At 34.0% G+C, this 18,709-nt stretch overlaps 1 protein-coding gene across 1 annotated transcript; it reads left to right on the top strand.

Moving 5' to 3' along the window:
• Positions 1 to 318: 318 nt before the first annotated feature.
• On the top strand, positions 319 to 18,575 carry LOC146148542 (PAS domain-containing serine/threonine-protein kinase-like). The gene is made up of 21 exons (XM_083387300.1): positions 319 to 1,136; positions 1,309 to 1,408; positions 2,524 to 2,641; positions 3,631 to 3,801; positions 3,880 to 4,023; positions 4,096 to 4,230; positions 4,339 to 4,435; positions 4,567 to 4,709; positions 5,078 to 5,136; positions 6,115 to 6,171; positions 8,874 to 9,091; positions 10,205 to 10,483; positions 10,637 to 10,821; positions 11,094 to 11,282; positions 11,845 to 11,948; positions 12,577 to 12,733; positions 12,921 to 13,023; positions 13,099 to 13,195; positions 13,364 to 13,497; positions 16,825 to 16,965; positions 18,013 to 18,575. Exons 1-21 carry the CDS (start codon positions 1,031 to 1,033, stop codon positions 18,171 to 18,173), a joined length of 2,898 nt encoding a protein of 965 aa, XP_083243426.1. The 5' UTR covers positions 319 to 1,030; the 3' UTR covers positions 18,174 to 18,575.
• The last annotated feature ends 134 nt before the right edge of the window (positions 18,576 to 18,709 follow it).

Below are 18,709 nucleotides of genomic sequence, written 5' to 3'. Positions count from 1 at the left end.
GTTCGCACCTGGTCCTGCAGGTCAAAAAGAGTGTTAGTCTGGCTCAAGTTTGCCGGAGGTATTGTACGACTAGTTGGCGATGCTAATGAACAAATAAATAGTTGATTTGGTTTTCAGAGTTGCGGACTATCCAGGTTCAAGACAAACACAAGGAAACTTAGTTTATGGCGAAATTTGTTTTAACGGAGGCATTTAAGTTACACAAAAGTAGAAAAATTAATAATGAGAAAAATGTTTTAAAGTGCAGTTATAATGACAGCATTTTGATGTTTATCATTATGCGTGATGACGTAGTAATTAGGCAGTCAAAATCTTCTATATTGAATTGCTTAATATTCCTTAACTATATATGAAATACCTGTATGCCACTGTGCAAAGTATCACAAGTGCAGTGTGCACCCGCAAGTTTTTTACAACCTTTTAAAAGTAAACCCAAAAAAGAATCTGAACTGCACCCCAAATATGTAAAACGCTTGTGCGGCATACGTCTACAGTGCATTATATGCAATATAGAGTGCAAAATCATAAAGTGCACCCGGAAATTTAAAAGTGTGCCTTTATTGCACCAGGTCACCTGAATTTTTTTGGCCGTGCATCCGCGAGATCTTGTCGAGACCTGCCATACTTTCCAGACTCGCCTGTATGAAGCAGCAAACAAAAGTGTATAATTCAGCTGCTTTATTCCTATGTTTTAGGGGCACCTGCGATCATTGTAGTAGGCTAAAACTACTGAAGTGGGTATTTTTAACAGACATTTTTTGTTATATTTATATATAAGTTTTAAAAAATGCACCATGGTTTATTAGGGTAGAAGGTAGTCACAATCCCATCTGGCAAGTATGGAAGGATTTCACAGGAAGCTGTGAAAAGTATTATTTTTCTGCAAAATTTATTTTACATAAAGAAGTCTAAATATTCTAACATGATTTGCAAATTTTGATGCTACAGAACATCTTAGTTGTTTTTTTGTTCAACTTGCATATAGAACAAACAATAAAGTGATTTCTACTTAAATTTTAAACTTCTAAATATGTTTCTCCAAAAGTCGTTTGAGCATAATCAGTCATTTCCAAATGTCAAAGGAAGAAAGGAGTCAAAAAAGCATTCTTTATTAAAAAGTCTAAAAGTCTTTACTGGTATAATTTTGTTGTTTTTGCCTGATTTACCTTATCAACATTTTCAAGTTTTCACGTTTTAAACTAATTATGACTTCAGTCAAAAAATTAGATGCTTAATTTTATACCTTGTATGTAGTCATTTTATTTTGTAGTTTTAGTGTATCTAAACCAATTCTACTTTACGTTGCAGGAGATGAATTAAACAGTTGCAGTTATTCCCAAGATGCAATCTCAACATCCTACAATCACAATCAATCATTCAATGGCTCAAACAAATCATTTGATATTAGGTTCAATTAATTCATAAAGTTTATATCTTGCAAATATGAATCAATAACCAAATATATATTTAATAAACCAATATATATATATTATTAATTTAACTATTAATCAACATGTATTATTCCTATTTTTGTTGATTTTTTTAATTGCAAATTTATTTAGTGAAAAAGGGGAAAAGCATATGTTGTCCAACAGATCGGATATTGTGGTTTTCATGATGGCAAGGTCACTGAGGCAAAGATTGGCCTTAAACGTAAAATATTTTGCATTGGTATGCTGAACCAGCTGCCCTTGAGTCGGCTAGAAGGGCAATACATTTCATAATTTTCTTTTTTTTGTCTAAACTTTAGGCTGAAAAGTGGGTATTTGAAAGAAGTTTATATTCTGGGAACTTCTGTGAACAGATGATGATACTAAATAAATAGTTTGCTTAGAATTAACTGCAAAGACAGTTATTTTTTGGCAAGCAGTTATATTGATTTTCTTTGAGATAACAATAATCACATTTGGTTTAGAAAAAGCAGTTTATATTTTGAATTTAACCAAAATAAACTAACTTTTTAATAAAACTCTTAAATGGCTGAGTACAAAACATGCACTTAACCTTGCCTAAATAAATGTATATGGCACTTATATACTACTTGGTACAGCAGTAGTTTTTTGTTATGAATTACATTGTAGGCTATTTTATTTAATTTCTAACATTTATATAATTTGACTTCTTCACCATTTTGGAAATAAATAATTACAGTAAACTCTTAAATGGCTGAGTACAAAACATGCACTTAACCTTGCCTAAATAAATGTATATGGCACTTATATACTACTTGGTACAGCAGTAGTTTTTTGTTATGAATTACATTGTAGGCTATTTTATTTAATTTCTAACATTTATATAATTTGACTTCTTCACCATTTTGGAAATAAATAATTACAGTAAACTCTTAAATGGCTGAGTACAAAACATGCACTTAACCTTGCCTAAATAAATGTATATGGCACTTATATACTACTTGGTACAGCAGTAGTTTTTTGTTATGAATTACATTGTAGGCTATTTTATTTAATTTCTAACATTTATATAATTTGACTTCTTCACCATTTTGGAAATAAATAATTACAGACCTGAGTCAAGACAGTCCATTACAAAGTCATTAAAAAAGTTAATAAACAATGAAGATGCTGAAATTGATGGCGCTCTCAGCAAAAGTGTTTTAACAATGGATGCTGAAACCTTTAAAGTAAGGTTTAGTACTTTCAAAAATAGGCTTTTTCTTTTTATAAAAAAAAAGATTTATACTCTAATATAGAGATAGACCGGTAATACTGCCTTATATTCCGCCCTTACAGAAATTTGTATCTGTTATTAAGGCTGATAAGTTTGACCATATTTTACTATCAAAACTTTATGTAGTTTGCCTCGAAAACAATCATGTGGAGTTAATATACAAAAAAGAACTTTATTATTAAATATAGATCAAAAAAACTGAATGTTATCTGCATTGTTTTTTAATTCAATTAAATTACTGCCATATTCAAGGTATAAATATAAAAACTCGATACTGGTCCAAAAAAGTGATGTTGGTTAATTTCCTACTCTAATGTATTTTATGTTTAAGCGCGTCTGAGTCCAAAGCGATGATTCTTATTAACTGTGGTGGGGGGTAGGTCCAAACCCCTTTGCACAACTTAAGATTCCTGTGAACATTACTTCATTGTTCCACCACACACAGCCCAAATCACCCCTTGAAAGCAGGAAACAGTTTTAAGTCGACCTAGACAGCAAAATTTAAAGGGGCCTAGAACTTTAAAAATCAGTAATGCCGTAACACATTTTGATAAAAGGCAAAAATATAATCTTGATAACATGTAATATATATAGAGCACAGCAATGTGTAATTATTTTGTGCTCAATGTGTCATTTGTCCTAAATGAAATTTTACCCAACTTAACCAAATATAACGCAAAATTTCTTGCAATAAAGATAATTTTGTAGTTTCATGTTGCCTTTCTATTATATAACCGATAAATACCAAATTGAATTTGTAATGATACCTTTGATATCCAAAAGGGGGAGCGTTAGAAAAAAGGATAAGAACCACTGATCTAAGCTACGTTATATATTTTTTTGAAACGTTTAAACTTTTTGTCATGTTATTAAAACATATTCTTTTCCAACTTAAGTTATCAATATTTGTATATATAAATACATTTTTATACAAATGTACAGGTTCTTACTGTTAATCGGCAAGCATGTCGTTTGCTTGGCTACTCACCACAAGCTTTAATTGGAAAAAAGTTGTCTGAACTTCTTCGAATGGGTTTAAATGATGACAAGGAAGCACTTATGACTGACATTTGTAGGGCCAGAGGAAATGTTGTTATAACATGTGGGAAAGTTGTAAGTTATGGTTATTGGTTATTGCCTGTAAACCCTTTATTATTATGTTTAAATATAACTATATATCACATTATAAAGATGGAAGCTATAACTAAAGATGGAAAGGAAATTCCTGTGTCTGTGTGGATTAAAAAAGTTAAAGGACAAGCAGACAAGTTACGCTGCATTGTAGTTCTACAACCTGTTATTAGGGTAGTTGCAGAAGTGGTATTTAATGAAGAGGTAAAGTTTTTATAAAATAAATTTAACAGAATAATCAATTTGTATAAGAATTTAACACCCAAATTATTCCAGGGGCAACTATTAAGTTGTGATGTAAACTTTCCATTAATTCACGGGTATTCATCTTCAGCATCGATGGTTGGTAATGACATTCACCAATTTTTTCCATCTTACAAACTGCCACAAACAGGGCAAAGAATAAACAAGGTTTGCATTATTCATGTTGATTTTACATAACGTTAAGAGCTATTAGAAAAACATGTGAATGAAAATAACGTTTTTACCTTTTATTTATTTTTACTATTTTATTTGCAGAGTATAAGAAAACAACACACAACAGGCTTGTCTATTGATGGAACAAATTTTCCTGTTTCTGTCTATATTCGGAGTCAAGAGAAAACTGCGGCAAGAGGTTTGGACATTTCGAATTTGTGAATACATTTGCATGCAGCATATTTGTGCATTTTTTTATACATCACTCCAATGATGTTTCCCGATATAAATTTAGTTTGTTAAATTTATCACAAATTTATTCTTTCAAAGAGATGACATACTCTGCTGCAGTGTGGTATTTCACTAGTATTAATGGACTTTTATCAGTGGACAGCTCTGGGTGTGTTGATAGAATCAACAACAACTTTTCTCTTGCAATGCTTGGATATTGCACCGACGAATTGACCTCAATGGCAAGTGTTTTTTAACTAACTATCTTTTGTTTCTACATACCAGTATAAGCAATTTTATTGTTAATAAAGAGCAGGAGTTTAGCTGTATAAGTACTATTTTTTGGTCACCTAATTTTATACATATTTTGCCAAGTTGTAAATAAATTTACACTAACTTTTGTACCTCAATCATATTTGCCATTGGAAATATTTATGCTACTATATGCAATTTGAAATGCTTATCGATTAATGAAAGACTGTGCAAGGGCATCATCCACTCTCAGTTGTATTGTCACACTCACATGTATGACTAAAATGTTAGTTACTGGTAAAGTGGTAATTTAAAACAAATAAATGTATTTTGAGTTTTTCACTTTGTTTTATTTTAGAACATCAGGAAATTACTACCAGGAATAGAAATGAGATACTCAAGTCTTCCACAGGACAAGTAATAACTTTGTCTAAAAATGGTTGTTTGTACATGGTGATGGCAATAATCTGATATTGCTAAATGTGTATGTTTTAGTACAGGGTTCGGCAACCCCAAAAAACAATTTTACTTTCTAGTATATTTGCGTTTTGAGGGAGTCATCTCAGAGTTCAGACCTCAAGAGAGATTTTTTAAACATTAGGCATTAGCGAATGTTTTTGAACATTGATATATGTTTTAAACATTATTATCTGTCATCATTATTAGTCTTTAGTTAGTAATATAGCGTGTTTGACTCAGCATATATTATGCTGTAATACCTGCTATCATTCGTATTAGTTAGAAAGTTGTGACATTAGAAAGAATCGTGACTGCACTAGTGTACTACAAGAAACTGGGATCAACTGAACGGACCCTTGAATTTTTATAGGGCGGCCAAATATAAAAATAATTGCACAAGGTCCACCAGACAAAATATTTAGAAAAGTTTGGGAACCGCTGTTCTAAAGTAAAAGGTTTGCAATTTTTAGTCAAATAAACGCATTATTTTTTTACGATTCACGTGTCAAGTGGATTCGTCGTTGTCAAGTGCATCCACCCTTGATTCGAAGTGAATATTTTTTTAAATGCTTCTAGGGTAATTAAAAGTTGATCAATTCTTATAAGCTTCCGCTTATGTATATCTATGTTCTGTACACAATTATACTCTTTAAAGCAGTGGTTCTCAACCTTTTTACCTTGCGAACCTGTCCAATTATAAAACAAATTTTACGGACCGGTGGACCTTAAAAATCAAAATCAACCCCAAATGTAATTACGACAAAAGTATGTAAATAAAAGTCTTCTTAACTTTTACATACAACTGGTCTTAAAGTTTAGAGACCAACAGTTGAGCACCACACTTGCAGCATTGTGACGTACGATGAAGTCCAAAGTACACCATTAACTTCATGTTACGTCACATTGCTGCAAATTACGGAAAATTTTTTTTTTTAGAAAAGAAGATTTTTCTGAAACACTAATTGGACCACAATCAGACGATGGATCCCCAAGGTTAGTCTGTTTTGACTGTCAGTATTTTAATGTCACTTTTGCAAACTTCTTACAGAGCTTTCTACATTGTATGTCAATTAAAAGTAATTTTATTTTTTGTTGTCCGATTAAAAATTAAGCCAATAAATATGGCATTACATAACAATTACTGTGTTAATTTTAAGCTAAAATTTACACTCGCCACTTAGGCGCTTTTTGAAAGAAATTATACTCGATAAAAAATGTCGGCCAGTCGTCTGCGAATTACCGTCATACCTGATTCATTAGTGAAAAAGTCGACTAATTTGACGTTTAAACCTTACTTGCTAATTGAATTAACCGACTTATTGATTTATAATCATTATCAAACGAAATACCCGTTGTCCAGGTTAAACATACACCAGTTTTCTAACTGGTAAAGGACTACCGACGTTGTCCGACCAATATTAATTACCGCTGCAATATTCGCGATAATTTGGGAAATCTGCAAATTTGCGTAATTAAACAAAATGTAAGAATCCATCATGATCTGGGATCTTGATCACCATTGCATCTTACTTTGTAACACGTTGTCCGTGTAAGTCTGCTGGTTCGTGATGATTAAAATAAAATAAATGTAGGATTTAACATGTAACCTAAAAATGATGATAGGGATAGCGTAACAAATTTGTTAGACTGGGATCTTGATCACCATTGCATCTTACTTTGTAACACGTTGTCCGTGTAAGTCTGCTGGTTCGTGATGATTAAAATAAAATAAATGTAGGATTTAACATGTAACCTAAAAATGATGATAGGGATAGCGTAACAATTTGTTAGAGGGCCAATTATTGAGATTTTTTAAATGACATAACAGTTTCACTTATACCTAAACGTTGCACTGGCTCTAAATTTTCGGCAAATATAAATTTCATAGCAAGTGAGTGTGATGCGTTTTGTGTATTTCTCGGTAATCGGAAAATCATACAGCCTACAAAACAGCGAAGGATTGTTTGCCTCTGATTGTGTCTGAAATGACTAAATGCTTCAACGCAATAACAATGATATAACCGTGTGCCGCAACCTTAGTCTATTTGCAAATTGCGGCGCACTGACAGAGCTAAAACAATTTCAGCGACAACCTTACAAAAATATGACCAAATTTGACAAATTACATTCCTTTATCTTTTGATATTGCGATTTTTACCTAAAATATATTAAATCCGGACAAATTTTTTAGAGGGCTTAGAGCATTCGAAAAATTAAATGTCTAGAATATTTATACAATGCGAACCGAGAAAATACTAATAATAAGCAAAATGCTTATCATTTTACTAAGCTGTTTCATGGGCTCGATTTTTTTAGGTAAGCTCTATTTCCGCGTTGGTATAAAGTTTGGAAATCATTGTAGTATAGACGATCTAATCGCTTGTTAGTTGAGCTTGTTAAAAAAAACATCTCGGAGTTAAACTTCCGGAAAATGAACGTAACACAGGTTTTAAAAAGTTTTAAATTTTAGGAAAAGTTTACAAAGTAACACTCGAATAATTGCATTTAATGTCAAATTTTTTTAATGGTATTTCTACTAAATATTAAAATGCATTCTTGGAAAAAAAAACGCTAATAAAACACCTCCGGAATGTACACCCAGCATAGTTTCGAGGCAAATCAGTGTGCTGTGCCACACTGGTCGGGGAGCACTGCTCTTTCATCACCATTGCATATATAAGGATAGGGCTTGGGCGGCATTTAATCGACTGTTGTGGTATAAATTATCTGCGTGACCGTAGCTATTTAATTATTTGTACTTATACTTTTTGACGCTGTTTTTTTTTTCAAACTTCAAGTGTAAAATGCAAAATTAATATATAACCAAGAAACAATTTGTGTCACTATTTGTTGTGTCTGAAATGATTTGTTGTCCTTACGTAAGTCGTAAGCGAACGCGCGCTGTCTTATTTTATGAAAAGCCTTTATGTCCAACGTAAGAATTCTGTTTGAAAATGAAAATATCTTACGGTTCAAACTGCTGCAAGTTAGTGGATATTTTGCAAACTTTGCCTAATTTTTGCTTGGTTAAACAGAACACTAAACACACTGTAGAAACCCATTTAAGCTTTGGCCTAGGTCGCTATCTAATTATTATCTCGTTAGTTTGTTGTTTTTATAAGTTTCCTGGTGCCTAAATAAAGTGTGTTAAGAATACGCCCCGTGTGATAGCAGGAATTAATCGACCAACGTGACATTCAAACGCATAATGAAGGTCTTACAGTGTCCAACGTAAGAAAAATCTGTATACCATGTTCGAATTTTGCGCCTTTTCAAAACGATTTCAAAACAATTGTTTGGCGATTAATGTTATCCCGTTTCCTATTTGGATAACTAGGTCTTTGTTAATATTCTTAAATTATTTTTACGATGTATTCAACTGGTTACTCAACATTTTTCTAAAATAATCAGCGTCTTGTTTGTTGTCGTTTTCAAATAACAAAAATATCAAGACTTTTTGTGGATGTTTTTTGTCCACTTTAATCAGGCCTATAAATTGCTTAATATCAAGTGAGTTTTTGTAACATCATTTTAACAGCGAAACATCTTCCCTCCTGCAACTAGAGCCTGTTTTGATTTGTACTGGCTTTTGGATGCGTACGACTTTTTACCACGTGCAAGTCGTGCATGCGGTTGGAATTCCGAGCATTATCCTAACCATAATTTATAAAAAGTTGGGTATGCTGATTTTTCAGTTGTGGCACCTTTGAACTGCTTGAACACGACACTGAGAGCTTCCTTCAGGTTACCAATAGCAACCAATCTCCTGTTCACGTTGAAAAAAAGGAAAATGTTGACGTCAACGAAAGTTTGGGTGACAGTTCATGGGTCGAGCTGACTATGAACCACCAAAGAAAGTCTGCGTTAGACCGAATTAATTCGCTGTTAAATGGCAGCTCCGATTTGCTTGAAGGTAGGTGAACTCTAGGCTTTTTAGTATATATTTATAAACCTATTCATGTTAAGGTTATATATAGTACACAATACACGGGTCACAGCGTAATCGAATTGTCTAGAATGACTCAAGTCTTTTGACAGTTTATTCAGCTTTACATCGGACTTCTGTTATATGTTTGGATTTTCGCTGATGTACTTTCACAGGTCGCGAGTCGCTCAGATTTGTAAAACGGCTTCCGTAAAACAAAATAAGATTAAGAAAAGGTTGCATTCAATCTTTCGCAAAAGCAAACAACAGTTTATGTAAATACTGTATATAGTGAAGTTTAAAAGTAGAACATCGTATCATGGTGATTCAAAACCTGAAATTATAGTTTGCCCTTCATATTTCGTGTGAACAACCGGTATAAGTTAATTCATTCTCCACTTTGACTTGGTGGTTGTGGTTCGTTGATGTGTTGTGACGATACAGAGTTGAAATTTCTACACAATCCTTATATTGGTTACATCTTTCCAGCAATCACAATTTTAGAGAAAAAATATTAATATTCATTTTATGAATATTAATATTCTTCCATATTAACACCTAATTTTCGAACTTTCTCGCTAATTCTTGAGCAATCCTTAGATTACATCTTTCCAGCAATCACACTTTTAGAAAAAAAAGTTAAAAAATTTAACTCCTAATTTTCGAACTTTCTCGCTAACACCAAATAAACTACAAGGCATACTCTTCAAAATAAGCCATCGCTTGTAGTCAATATCAATCGGGCCATGCTGAAAAACTGTAAAAAATAAAGATCGCAAGCCGGATATAAAACTAAACATCGCTGGTATAAAAACTCAAGTCCTGGTGCCTTCGAAAATTTTTGGGTAAATAAGTTTTATCCGAATTTTGTTTTAATAAAACATTGGTATAGTTTTTTGTCCTTTTTTTTCCTTTCTTTTTACGTTTTATCGCTTTTATCTTCACTTGATTTTCACACTGATGATGGCATGAGTTATTGCTGAAACGTCTGTAAATTGCGAAATGTCGCTTTTATGAAATATTATGGCTTTTATATTTTTATTGAAATTGGTATAGTGTTATGGAAATATATAATATTATTTGTTAAACAATGTTGCTCAGAAATTAGTCAGGACTCTGCTTGTCATTCAACATCGGGCAACCAACCAGCATCCAGCAACCAACCAGACGACCTTGATCGCTCTTCAAGGTCACCCCCGTTTTCTGACTACCAGTCAGATGAGAATTCAGCGTCAAACGTTAATGGCACTCTTGGCCAGTTTGCTGTTACATCGACTCCATTCGAGAAACGCACCATGTCAAGGTTAAATGTGACTGCCGTTGCACCACTCGAAGGTCATTTCGAAGGCCAGGCTCATCACAAAAACGGTACTCTTCTCGGTAAGTAATATGCGAGAACTTTACGAAAACATTTTCACAAAATATAGTAAAGCATAAATTAGGCGCACGTTTTGTTTTCTTAAAAAATATGTTTTTAATTCATACATCCAACGTGTTTATTTAAAAGGTTACATAAGAACTTATGTCCTGCAGATGTCGAGTATGATGTTGTTGCTGTCAAGAACGTCGAGCGAGACGTTGTTGCTGTCAAGTATTTCATATGGATGAAACAGAAGGACCACGAGTACCCAAGCTACACGTCATCACATCTTTGTAGCAGTTTTAACTCGACGCTTCCGTCACTTAACGCGTCAGCTGCTGGAGGAGCGCTTGACTTCGTAAATACTCAAATAAAAATCGAGTACCTTGTTTTTAAAATTAATTTTAGTTAGGTCTAAGGTTAAGTGTTTTACTTGATTGACTTTGGTTCCAGGCAAGGCTGAGTGACTATCAAACCTGTTGCAGGTGTCGCAAAATGTGATAAAATGTAGAATCGTAGCTAATCCTTTTTTTATTAATCTGACGCAAAAAAAGAGAACAGCGCAAAGTGCTACAAAGTTTGTTGTTCACCAAATAGTTCTTAATATATCTAATTTTAATATGTTTCTAGTCGCTTGGTGCTGCTATTAAGCAGGAGGCTCAGCGTCAAATAGAAGATTTACCTCCACCACTAGATGGTGATGATGAGTGGCACGCGATACAAGGAGAGTTCGGAAACAAATATGAGGTTTCGCAAGTGATTGGCAACGGCGCTTACGGCTTCGTGAAAACAGCCATTAGAAAAAAAGATGGAAAGGAGGTAAAATATTGTTTCACTTCACTTGAAATGTCAACTTATAATTGCTTGGTATAGCTAGGAGATCTTGTATCAATAAGTTTTTTGTGCGGAATAAACAACTCACATACAGTTGTCAAATTCTTAGCATATTTAGCGTGTTTGAATATCACCGATTAAGTTGCAATCAAATTTGGTTTAAAGGGCCCTAATTAGCGGTCTGTGACTAATTTTAACACGAATTAAACGTTTCAAGTTTTATTTGGAGGTATTACTTGTTCAAATAGCACTTATATTATAGCGTTAGACCTATAAATGTAGACCAAATTTATGAACACTTAAGTTGGGAACAATGTTTTTTTTAAGGTGTTTTGAAATTTCTCCAGCGGTTTCAAAATTTTGGACTTGCAACTTTTTGGTATTTAAATGAAACACTTGCGGTCTCTTAAAACTACTTAGCGGTCACCCAAACCAAACCTTATACGCTGTACCTTCATATTTCAAAACAAAATCGAGTGTTATCAGATTTTGAAAGTTACGTTTCTTGGAAACTATATGTGGAACTATGCATTTGTTCATTCTATAGATGATTGTGAAATTTATCCGAAAAGAGAAAGTTCTGGACGAATGTTGGGTTGACGACTACGAAAGTGATTCTATCATACCGCTTGAGATTGCTCTTCTCACCAAGTAGGTCCAGTTTAGCGCACTCCTCTAAAACCTCATATTTGGCAAAGAAGCTAGCATAGTTGGATGAGGGTTTGTTAGCACGAGGTTAAAATTCTTCAAAGTAAATCTGTTAATTTTATTGGAAGTATAAAATCTTAAACATTCTATAAATGTGCAACCCTACCCAATAAATATTAATTTGAGGTCGACCTTGTGTGAGAAACCCGTTAATTCAGTGATGGGATAAGTGCAATTGCTGTTAAACGTAAAACGTATTTCAATAGGACCTTTATCAAGGTGCGAAATACTGTAAGCTGCATGCCAAATAACATTTAATACGCTGGATAAATAATGATGATATTTATACCTAAATTATACCTTGTGACGCGAAAAGTGCGAATATTCTACTCAATGGTAACATGTTTAAAAGCAAGAACTTTAATTTTAGAACAGTAATTGACTATTCTTTAACTGTACCAATAAAATCGGAATTAACGTTAGATTTGACACTTTAATTTGCCAAGAGTTTGGATAAATTATGTTTTATTTTATTTCCAACGTGCATGTATCCAATCGCAGCACTCTGATTTTTCTGGGTTTGAATTGGGTGCTTATATCGCTAAAAGTTTTTTTACAATTTACTTTGTAGGTTTCATCATGAAAATATCGTCCACGTCAGCGAATTCTTTGAAAACGATCGCTTCTTCTGCATGATCATGCACAAACACGGCGAGTTTGACTTGTTTGAATTTATCGACAGAGCTCCGCGGATGGACGAAGCTTTGGCCAGCCTGATTTTTCGACAGGTTTACCGTATTTATTGTGCAGGAAATAAATCACTATCTACGTTATTAGACTATTCTCATTGCGACTAACGACACCTTACATGTTGTTATGTAACTCACGGACCGAAATTATATCGTATTATTCAATTACGTCAACTATAATAATCTACAAAGCATACAGACTTACTTCATTGTTTTATTTGACCAGATTGCCTGCGGTGTTAATTTTCTCCATAGACAAGGAGTCGTCCACCGAGATATCAAGGACGAAAATGTCATAATTGACCGAAACTTCACTTGTAAACTTATAGGTGTGTAAACGTAAAATGTTGCTACTTTTTATTTATTTCCTTCGAAACAACAAATCTGATGACCAACTTATTCAGATTTTGGCAGCGCTGCCTTCTTTAAACCTGGTCAGACTTTTGCGACATTCTGTGGGACTCTCGAATATTGCTCCCCAGAGGTTCTCTTAGGAAGCACGTGAGTCTTATTAATCTATACTCTAAAGCCCTTTTCGTCATATCTAGTTTTACTTATCAATTCACCTTCACCGTTTCTTCTGTGCTAAGCTGTCCAGTATGTATTGAATGTAGTTTTTTTGTGTAAGACTATTAAGGGTGAAAAGCTTAATAAAGTAAAAACATCTAGGTACGATGGACCAGAGTTAGACATGTGGGCACTCGGTGTAACCCTTTACACACTGGTGTTCGGGGAAAACCCCTTTCAAAACATCGAGGAAACGGTTGAAGCAAAACTCACGCCACCTTCGGTGCTGTCCGACGGTGCGTTGTTTTTTCTATGCATAGCTGTCATACATTATTATCGTACACCGTTCATTAGAATCGTGTATTTCAAATTCTGCTAAAAAGAGGTTCAATATCTTCTATAAAGTCAAAATTTTGAAAAAAATAGTTACAGCAAAATTTAACTATTTGCGTTCAATGTCAAGAGCAATAGGCATTTGTAATGCTCAAATAAAAAACTTTAAATTACAGGGCGCTATTGAAAAAATCCGGGGAAATAACAAATCTTCTCAGAAAAATTCATGATAAACAAATAAAGTTATGTAAAATCAAAATCAAGCAAAGAAAATAATATATGTAGACCACCTCACTTTGAATATATATGTGTCTGCTTTTTTTACACCTTATTTTTAGGATAGGCTTGGCAACCCCTGGCCCGCCAGTGTAAGTCATCCGGCCCGTGACTTATTTTCTAAACGGGTTCTTCTGTTTTAACGAATCTTATTTGACTTTGAAATAGCTGATATTTTCGTTTTGAGTTAATCTTCTCAGCATGTAGTCAGTGATTCTCTGTTGGCATCCGAGGCGAATTTCAACAGTCCATTTACGTAATAACGTTAGGTCTCACATAACAAATAAGCGTAAAAAACACTTCGAACGAAATCCAGCTTAAACCGGTCTAAATTTTTATTTGGTTTAAATTGGCAAAACTTTCAAAATAAAGGAAATACGTTATCAGTATACACAGGGTTGCCATACCGTGCTTATTTCTAAGATTTGTGCTTATTTTGGGGTGCCATGTCTTAGAAAACACAAATGTGCTTATTTCTAAGAAACGTGCTTATTTTAGAGGTGTGTGCTTAGTTTGTCTTATTTTAGTTTCTAAAAGTGTTCTTTATCAATTATTTTAACATTGACGGAGGAGTGAGAGACTTCATTTATTTATATTTACCAAGTTCTTTAACCCAGATTATAACAGTAATGAGTTGTGATAGTTTATTCTAAATCAAAAAAGTACATTGCAGCCTATAGAATTGTGGTAGCTTGCTTTAGCAATTACGAAGTCGAAAGGAAAAGAGCTGCGATCATTGCTGTTGTTGTGATTGTGAAACCAGCCCAGAGGCTATGAAAACACGATATGATACTACAAAACAAATTGCTAGAAGCATTACAGTAAATCATTCAATAAATAATTTTATTACAAGCCAAACTCCACCAAGTGAACTAAACTTAACTACCAGGCAGGTCAGCTTCAGGCGTTTCATGCTGCCATGCACCACGGTTTAAAACAGGGGTCGGCAACCTACGGCCCGCGGGCCTGATCAGGTCCGCCAGTAAATTCCATCCCGCCCGCGATCTGTTTCACAAACTGGACAGTGAACACGGCCAATCGGCCATGCCTTATGTTTTCAACTATGTTAAATCGAAAAATGCTTTGCGCGAGTCGTATTTCCTTGCCCTTTAGGTATATTTGCATTTTTGAGAGGGCTTCTCCGACGAAAGGCGACGTGCGCTTGGTAGCTATATCGAAATGGAAATATATTAAGGCCCGTCGAAAACATGCTGAGTTTAGTTTGGCCCGCGACTAGAAAAAGGTTGCCGACCCCTGGTTTAAAAGGTGTACATGTGCGTTCTGGCGCAAAAAAGTAAAAAAAAAAATACAAAGCTTGCATTAAATAGGGGTGGTTAACTTACCAATTTTAACTAAGTAAACGCATTTTTTCGAGCTTCGGTGGATTAAGCTACGTTTTGCGCATACAAAAATAGCTGTTTTCAAGTCTTTATCTTATTTTATAACGTTATTCTGAAAGCTTGGATTTCACCCCCGGAATCCTGGATCTGCCCCTGGTCTTTAGTAGCGTGCTTATTTTTTGGTCTGAGCAGATGGTAACCCTGATTATACAGGTAAAACAGATACGCATATTAATCGATAAAAGGCATTTATAGTTTAATTTGCCAGAAATTGCAGTTTGTAGAGTTTATCAATTAACTCTGCATTAACACAATAGATTACATGGTCTTTGGGCTAAATTAAATAGATTTTCTGAAAAACGTCAAACCACAATAAAAACAGAAAGATGCGCGAGAAAATTTTAATTTACATCGTAATAATCGGCAAAAAGTTTTGTAGTACTTCACTGCACTTTTAAACGCACATGAAAGCATAGCCGTTTGTACCTAGACATTTCATTTGTTTAAATGTTAAATTCACTGTAGCGTTTTCCCTTGGTATTGTTTTAATGTCCTGGTGAAAACGTCGCCCCCTCATTACTGAAGATTTTCGGGAAATATATCGGCATGGCTATTCAAAAAGTTTAGCTTAATGCTCATATTGCTACCCAGAGATTGTAGAGCAAGTCTTGCAACCACTTTCTTGCTTCCAAGAAAGTTGTGTATAAACTTGCCACGCATCATTCCTGGTTAGTTTTGGTATCAACCCTCTCATGTGCTATCCTGCTTCCTTAACAGCTAACTGCCTCATTTTCCCAACAGCTAACTAATGACTTGTGTGTGGGTTTACTGGTCAAGTAAACAAAATACAGCATGTGCTAATTTTGAATTTCCACAATGCACAAAATAGAAAAAATCCAGTCCGGTCTTTAATTTACAAGATCAAAACTAATAAATCAAGGATAAGGTAATTCTGATTTGTTGGCCTACAGTTATAACACGCAAGTTTGATCTGATGTCGGTAAAACGAGTTACCATCTGTCAGGTGTGCTCTAATGTGGCTAAATTTCGTTATATTACTTTTCCAAAACGAATGAGTACTTCAACACATACGCAAACCGTAATGTTGGGTTGTGAAATAAAGTGTTTAATACTAACAAAACCTGACGTGATAGGCAAATCTGCTTTATATTCGGATTCCTGACCCCAAAGTAGTTAGAATCAGTTGAAAGGAAATTGATAGTATGGCCGCGAAATTAGCCTAGCTTCATTTTGGCCCGCGACTAGAAAAGGTTGCCGACTTCTGTTCTGGAAGATTTCTGACAGTATTTTAGGCAAATTGTTTCTCTGAACTATCCATCTAAATACTACAAGAAAATACGCGAGTCAAAATGGTTGCTTACCATGCGCTACGAAATGCCTTATTCTACCTACATGATCTTAATCATTTTTTGAGAAAAAATAGAAACTGAGAACAGTACCACTGTAAACCTCGAATAATTATAATCGGTCGAGTTTAATTAGAAAAAAATTGGTTTAAATGAAAGGTTACACTATCAATTTTACCTAGCATTAGAACCAAAAGTGCCCTCTAGCTTTGTGTGAATTTGGCTACGTATATAATTTGTTGTTGGTACTGTATGAACTTCAGTTTGATTAGTTTTGGGTCCTGTTTAAGTTGCCTTTTGGTTACAGATCTTATGTCAATAATCAGATGGTTGTTGGAACCTGTTCCCGAACACAGGTGCCTTATGGTAAGCTTGCTGGATGAACCTTGGCTAAACCAGTCGCTTTCATCAGCCCACTCCTATACCTGGGAAGAAGTGTTTCAGCTCGGTAAATATCATTTTGTTTAAACATTTGTCATTTAATTTTAAATATTGACTGCTAATGTTAACAATTTCGTTTAAATTCCTAACGAACACTTTTTTTTTCTTTTTTTTACCATTTTCGTTTTTAATTGTCAATTTTATTACTGGACGCAATTATCAGTACATTATTATTTTATTCTGCCACCACCTCGGGTAAATTGCCAACGGCAATATTTTATTGTATTAGAGAGTTTTCGGTAAACAACAATGGGTTTTCAGTAAACAACGACTACCTATCGTAGTTTAATCAGTTTTTAATTGGTGGGTGGCATCCCGACGATTCGTCACACTGTCACCGGTGTCGGAACAACCACCCTTGTTTACCTAACAATAAATAAACCTGCTTGCTGTGACATATTCCCTACCTCTGAAACCGTATATAACCCAAATATAAGTCGACTAAATTATGCGAATTTCTTTAAATACTTTTTTAGGGTCTAACGGTGTTTTTGGGCAGATGGATTTCTTTAGTACTTCCCATTTTTTACTTTTACATTAAATAACTCTTCATTGCAAAATAAATAAATAAAATAAAGAGGTTAAAAAAGAATAAATGACTAAGTTAACAATTGAAATATCGAGTTGACTAGGTACTGATCTTTAAAATTACAAAAACAATTACGCATTTATGCAGTCTAAAAAGCTAAACATGGGCAAATTAACTTAAAAAATTGTTACATAGGAGGCACGAAATAAGCTTGAGAAAGGTGTAAAATTTTGCATTTGTGTGTTAAAATGAAAAGAACGCAAACTAAACTTGGTCATCAAACGTCATGCTCGAAGAATTGGTTATCATAGGGCCATGATCACAGAATTTTTGTTACAACGTGATTTACCTGCGAACTTTTTGTTGTGGTCAGCTTAAAATATGTCCGCCGGTCAAGATGTTGGCCCTTGCTGCAGATGTAAAAATAAACAGTATACCTTTAAAAAAAAGTTGGCATTTTGTATTGGTTGACTTTCAACCAAACCATTATATTAACTATTAATAATTGAAGTTTTTTTTTCATAGAACCAAAGGCACAATTTCCGGAAAACGAAAACAAAAAAGATTACAATGCAGAAAAAGAAAATTTGTTAAAATCTGGAAAAATAAACTTGCTTAGTCGTGAAAATGATGCATTTCCATTGACGACGCGACTTGAAAACCTGAACTTAAATCATTCTGTTTAGATTATGCTACGAGAATGCACCTTCTTCCAAACAACTCTATTTTCTTGACATTTTATTCCTTGTGTAGTATCATATAGTAGTTGGTGCTGTCAGTGAAAAATTACAAATGTTGTGTGAAGTTGTTTTGTATAATCAATCTAAAACTCTGCTCTTCAAGTAATAACGCTATTACTTTTATACTGTGAAGTTTTTTTCTATGTTTTATGACGTTATTTGAACTGCCCACATTGTCCGGTTCTGTGTTATTAAAATTGACCATGTACTAATAAAAGTCCATTTTCATTATGTGCCGAAATGTTAAGTGAGATTTGCGGGATACATTTGTTACTCAACATTCCAAACTTGCTTTGATATCCAGAACTCGACGTCACATCCGCTTACACGTTGCAAGTGCACTTCTACAAAAACAGTTTTGCATTCTTCCGAATGTTAAGTATATAATTAAACTTTTAAAAGTTTTTAAGCACAATTTTGTTTTGTTTACATATAAAGTGTATGGTTGAATGAAATAAATTGAGTTATATGATTTTGCAAGA

Source organism: Ascidiella aspersa, chromosome 4 (assembly GCF_963924565.1).
Source record: "Ascidiella aspersa chromosome 4, kaAscAspe10.2, whole genome shotgun sequence".
Lineage (NCBI taxonomy): Eukaryota > Metazoa > Chordata > Ascidiacea > Phlebobranchia > Ascidiidae > Ascidiella > Ascidiella aspersa.
This window is presented reverse-complemented; position numbering and strand designations above follow the sequence as displayed.

What these genes read in the sequence shown, in the direction of transcription:
- LOC146148542 (XM_083387300.1), top strand. Translation starts at nt 1,031, where the DNA reads ATGTTTCTCCAAAAGTCGTTTGAGCATAATCAGTCATTTCCAAATGTC. An exon ending in AAGTCTAAAAGTCTTTACTG is followed by an intron (nt 1,137 to 1,308) that starts GTATAATTTTGT and finishes TTTACGTTGCAG; the next exon opens with GAGATGAATTAAACAGTTGC. An exon ending in TCAAGTCTTCCACAGGACAA is followed by an intron (nt 5,137 to 6,114) that starts GTAATAACTTTG and finishes TTTTTTTTTTAG; the next exon opens with AAAAGAAGATTTTTCTGAAA.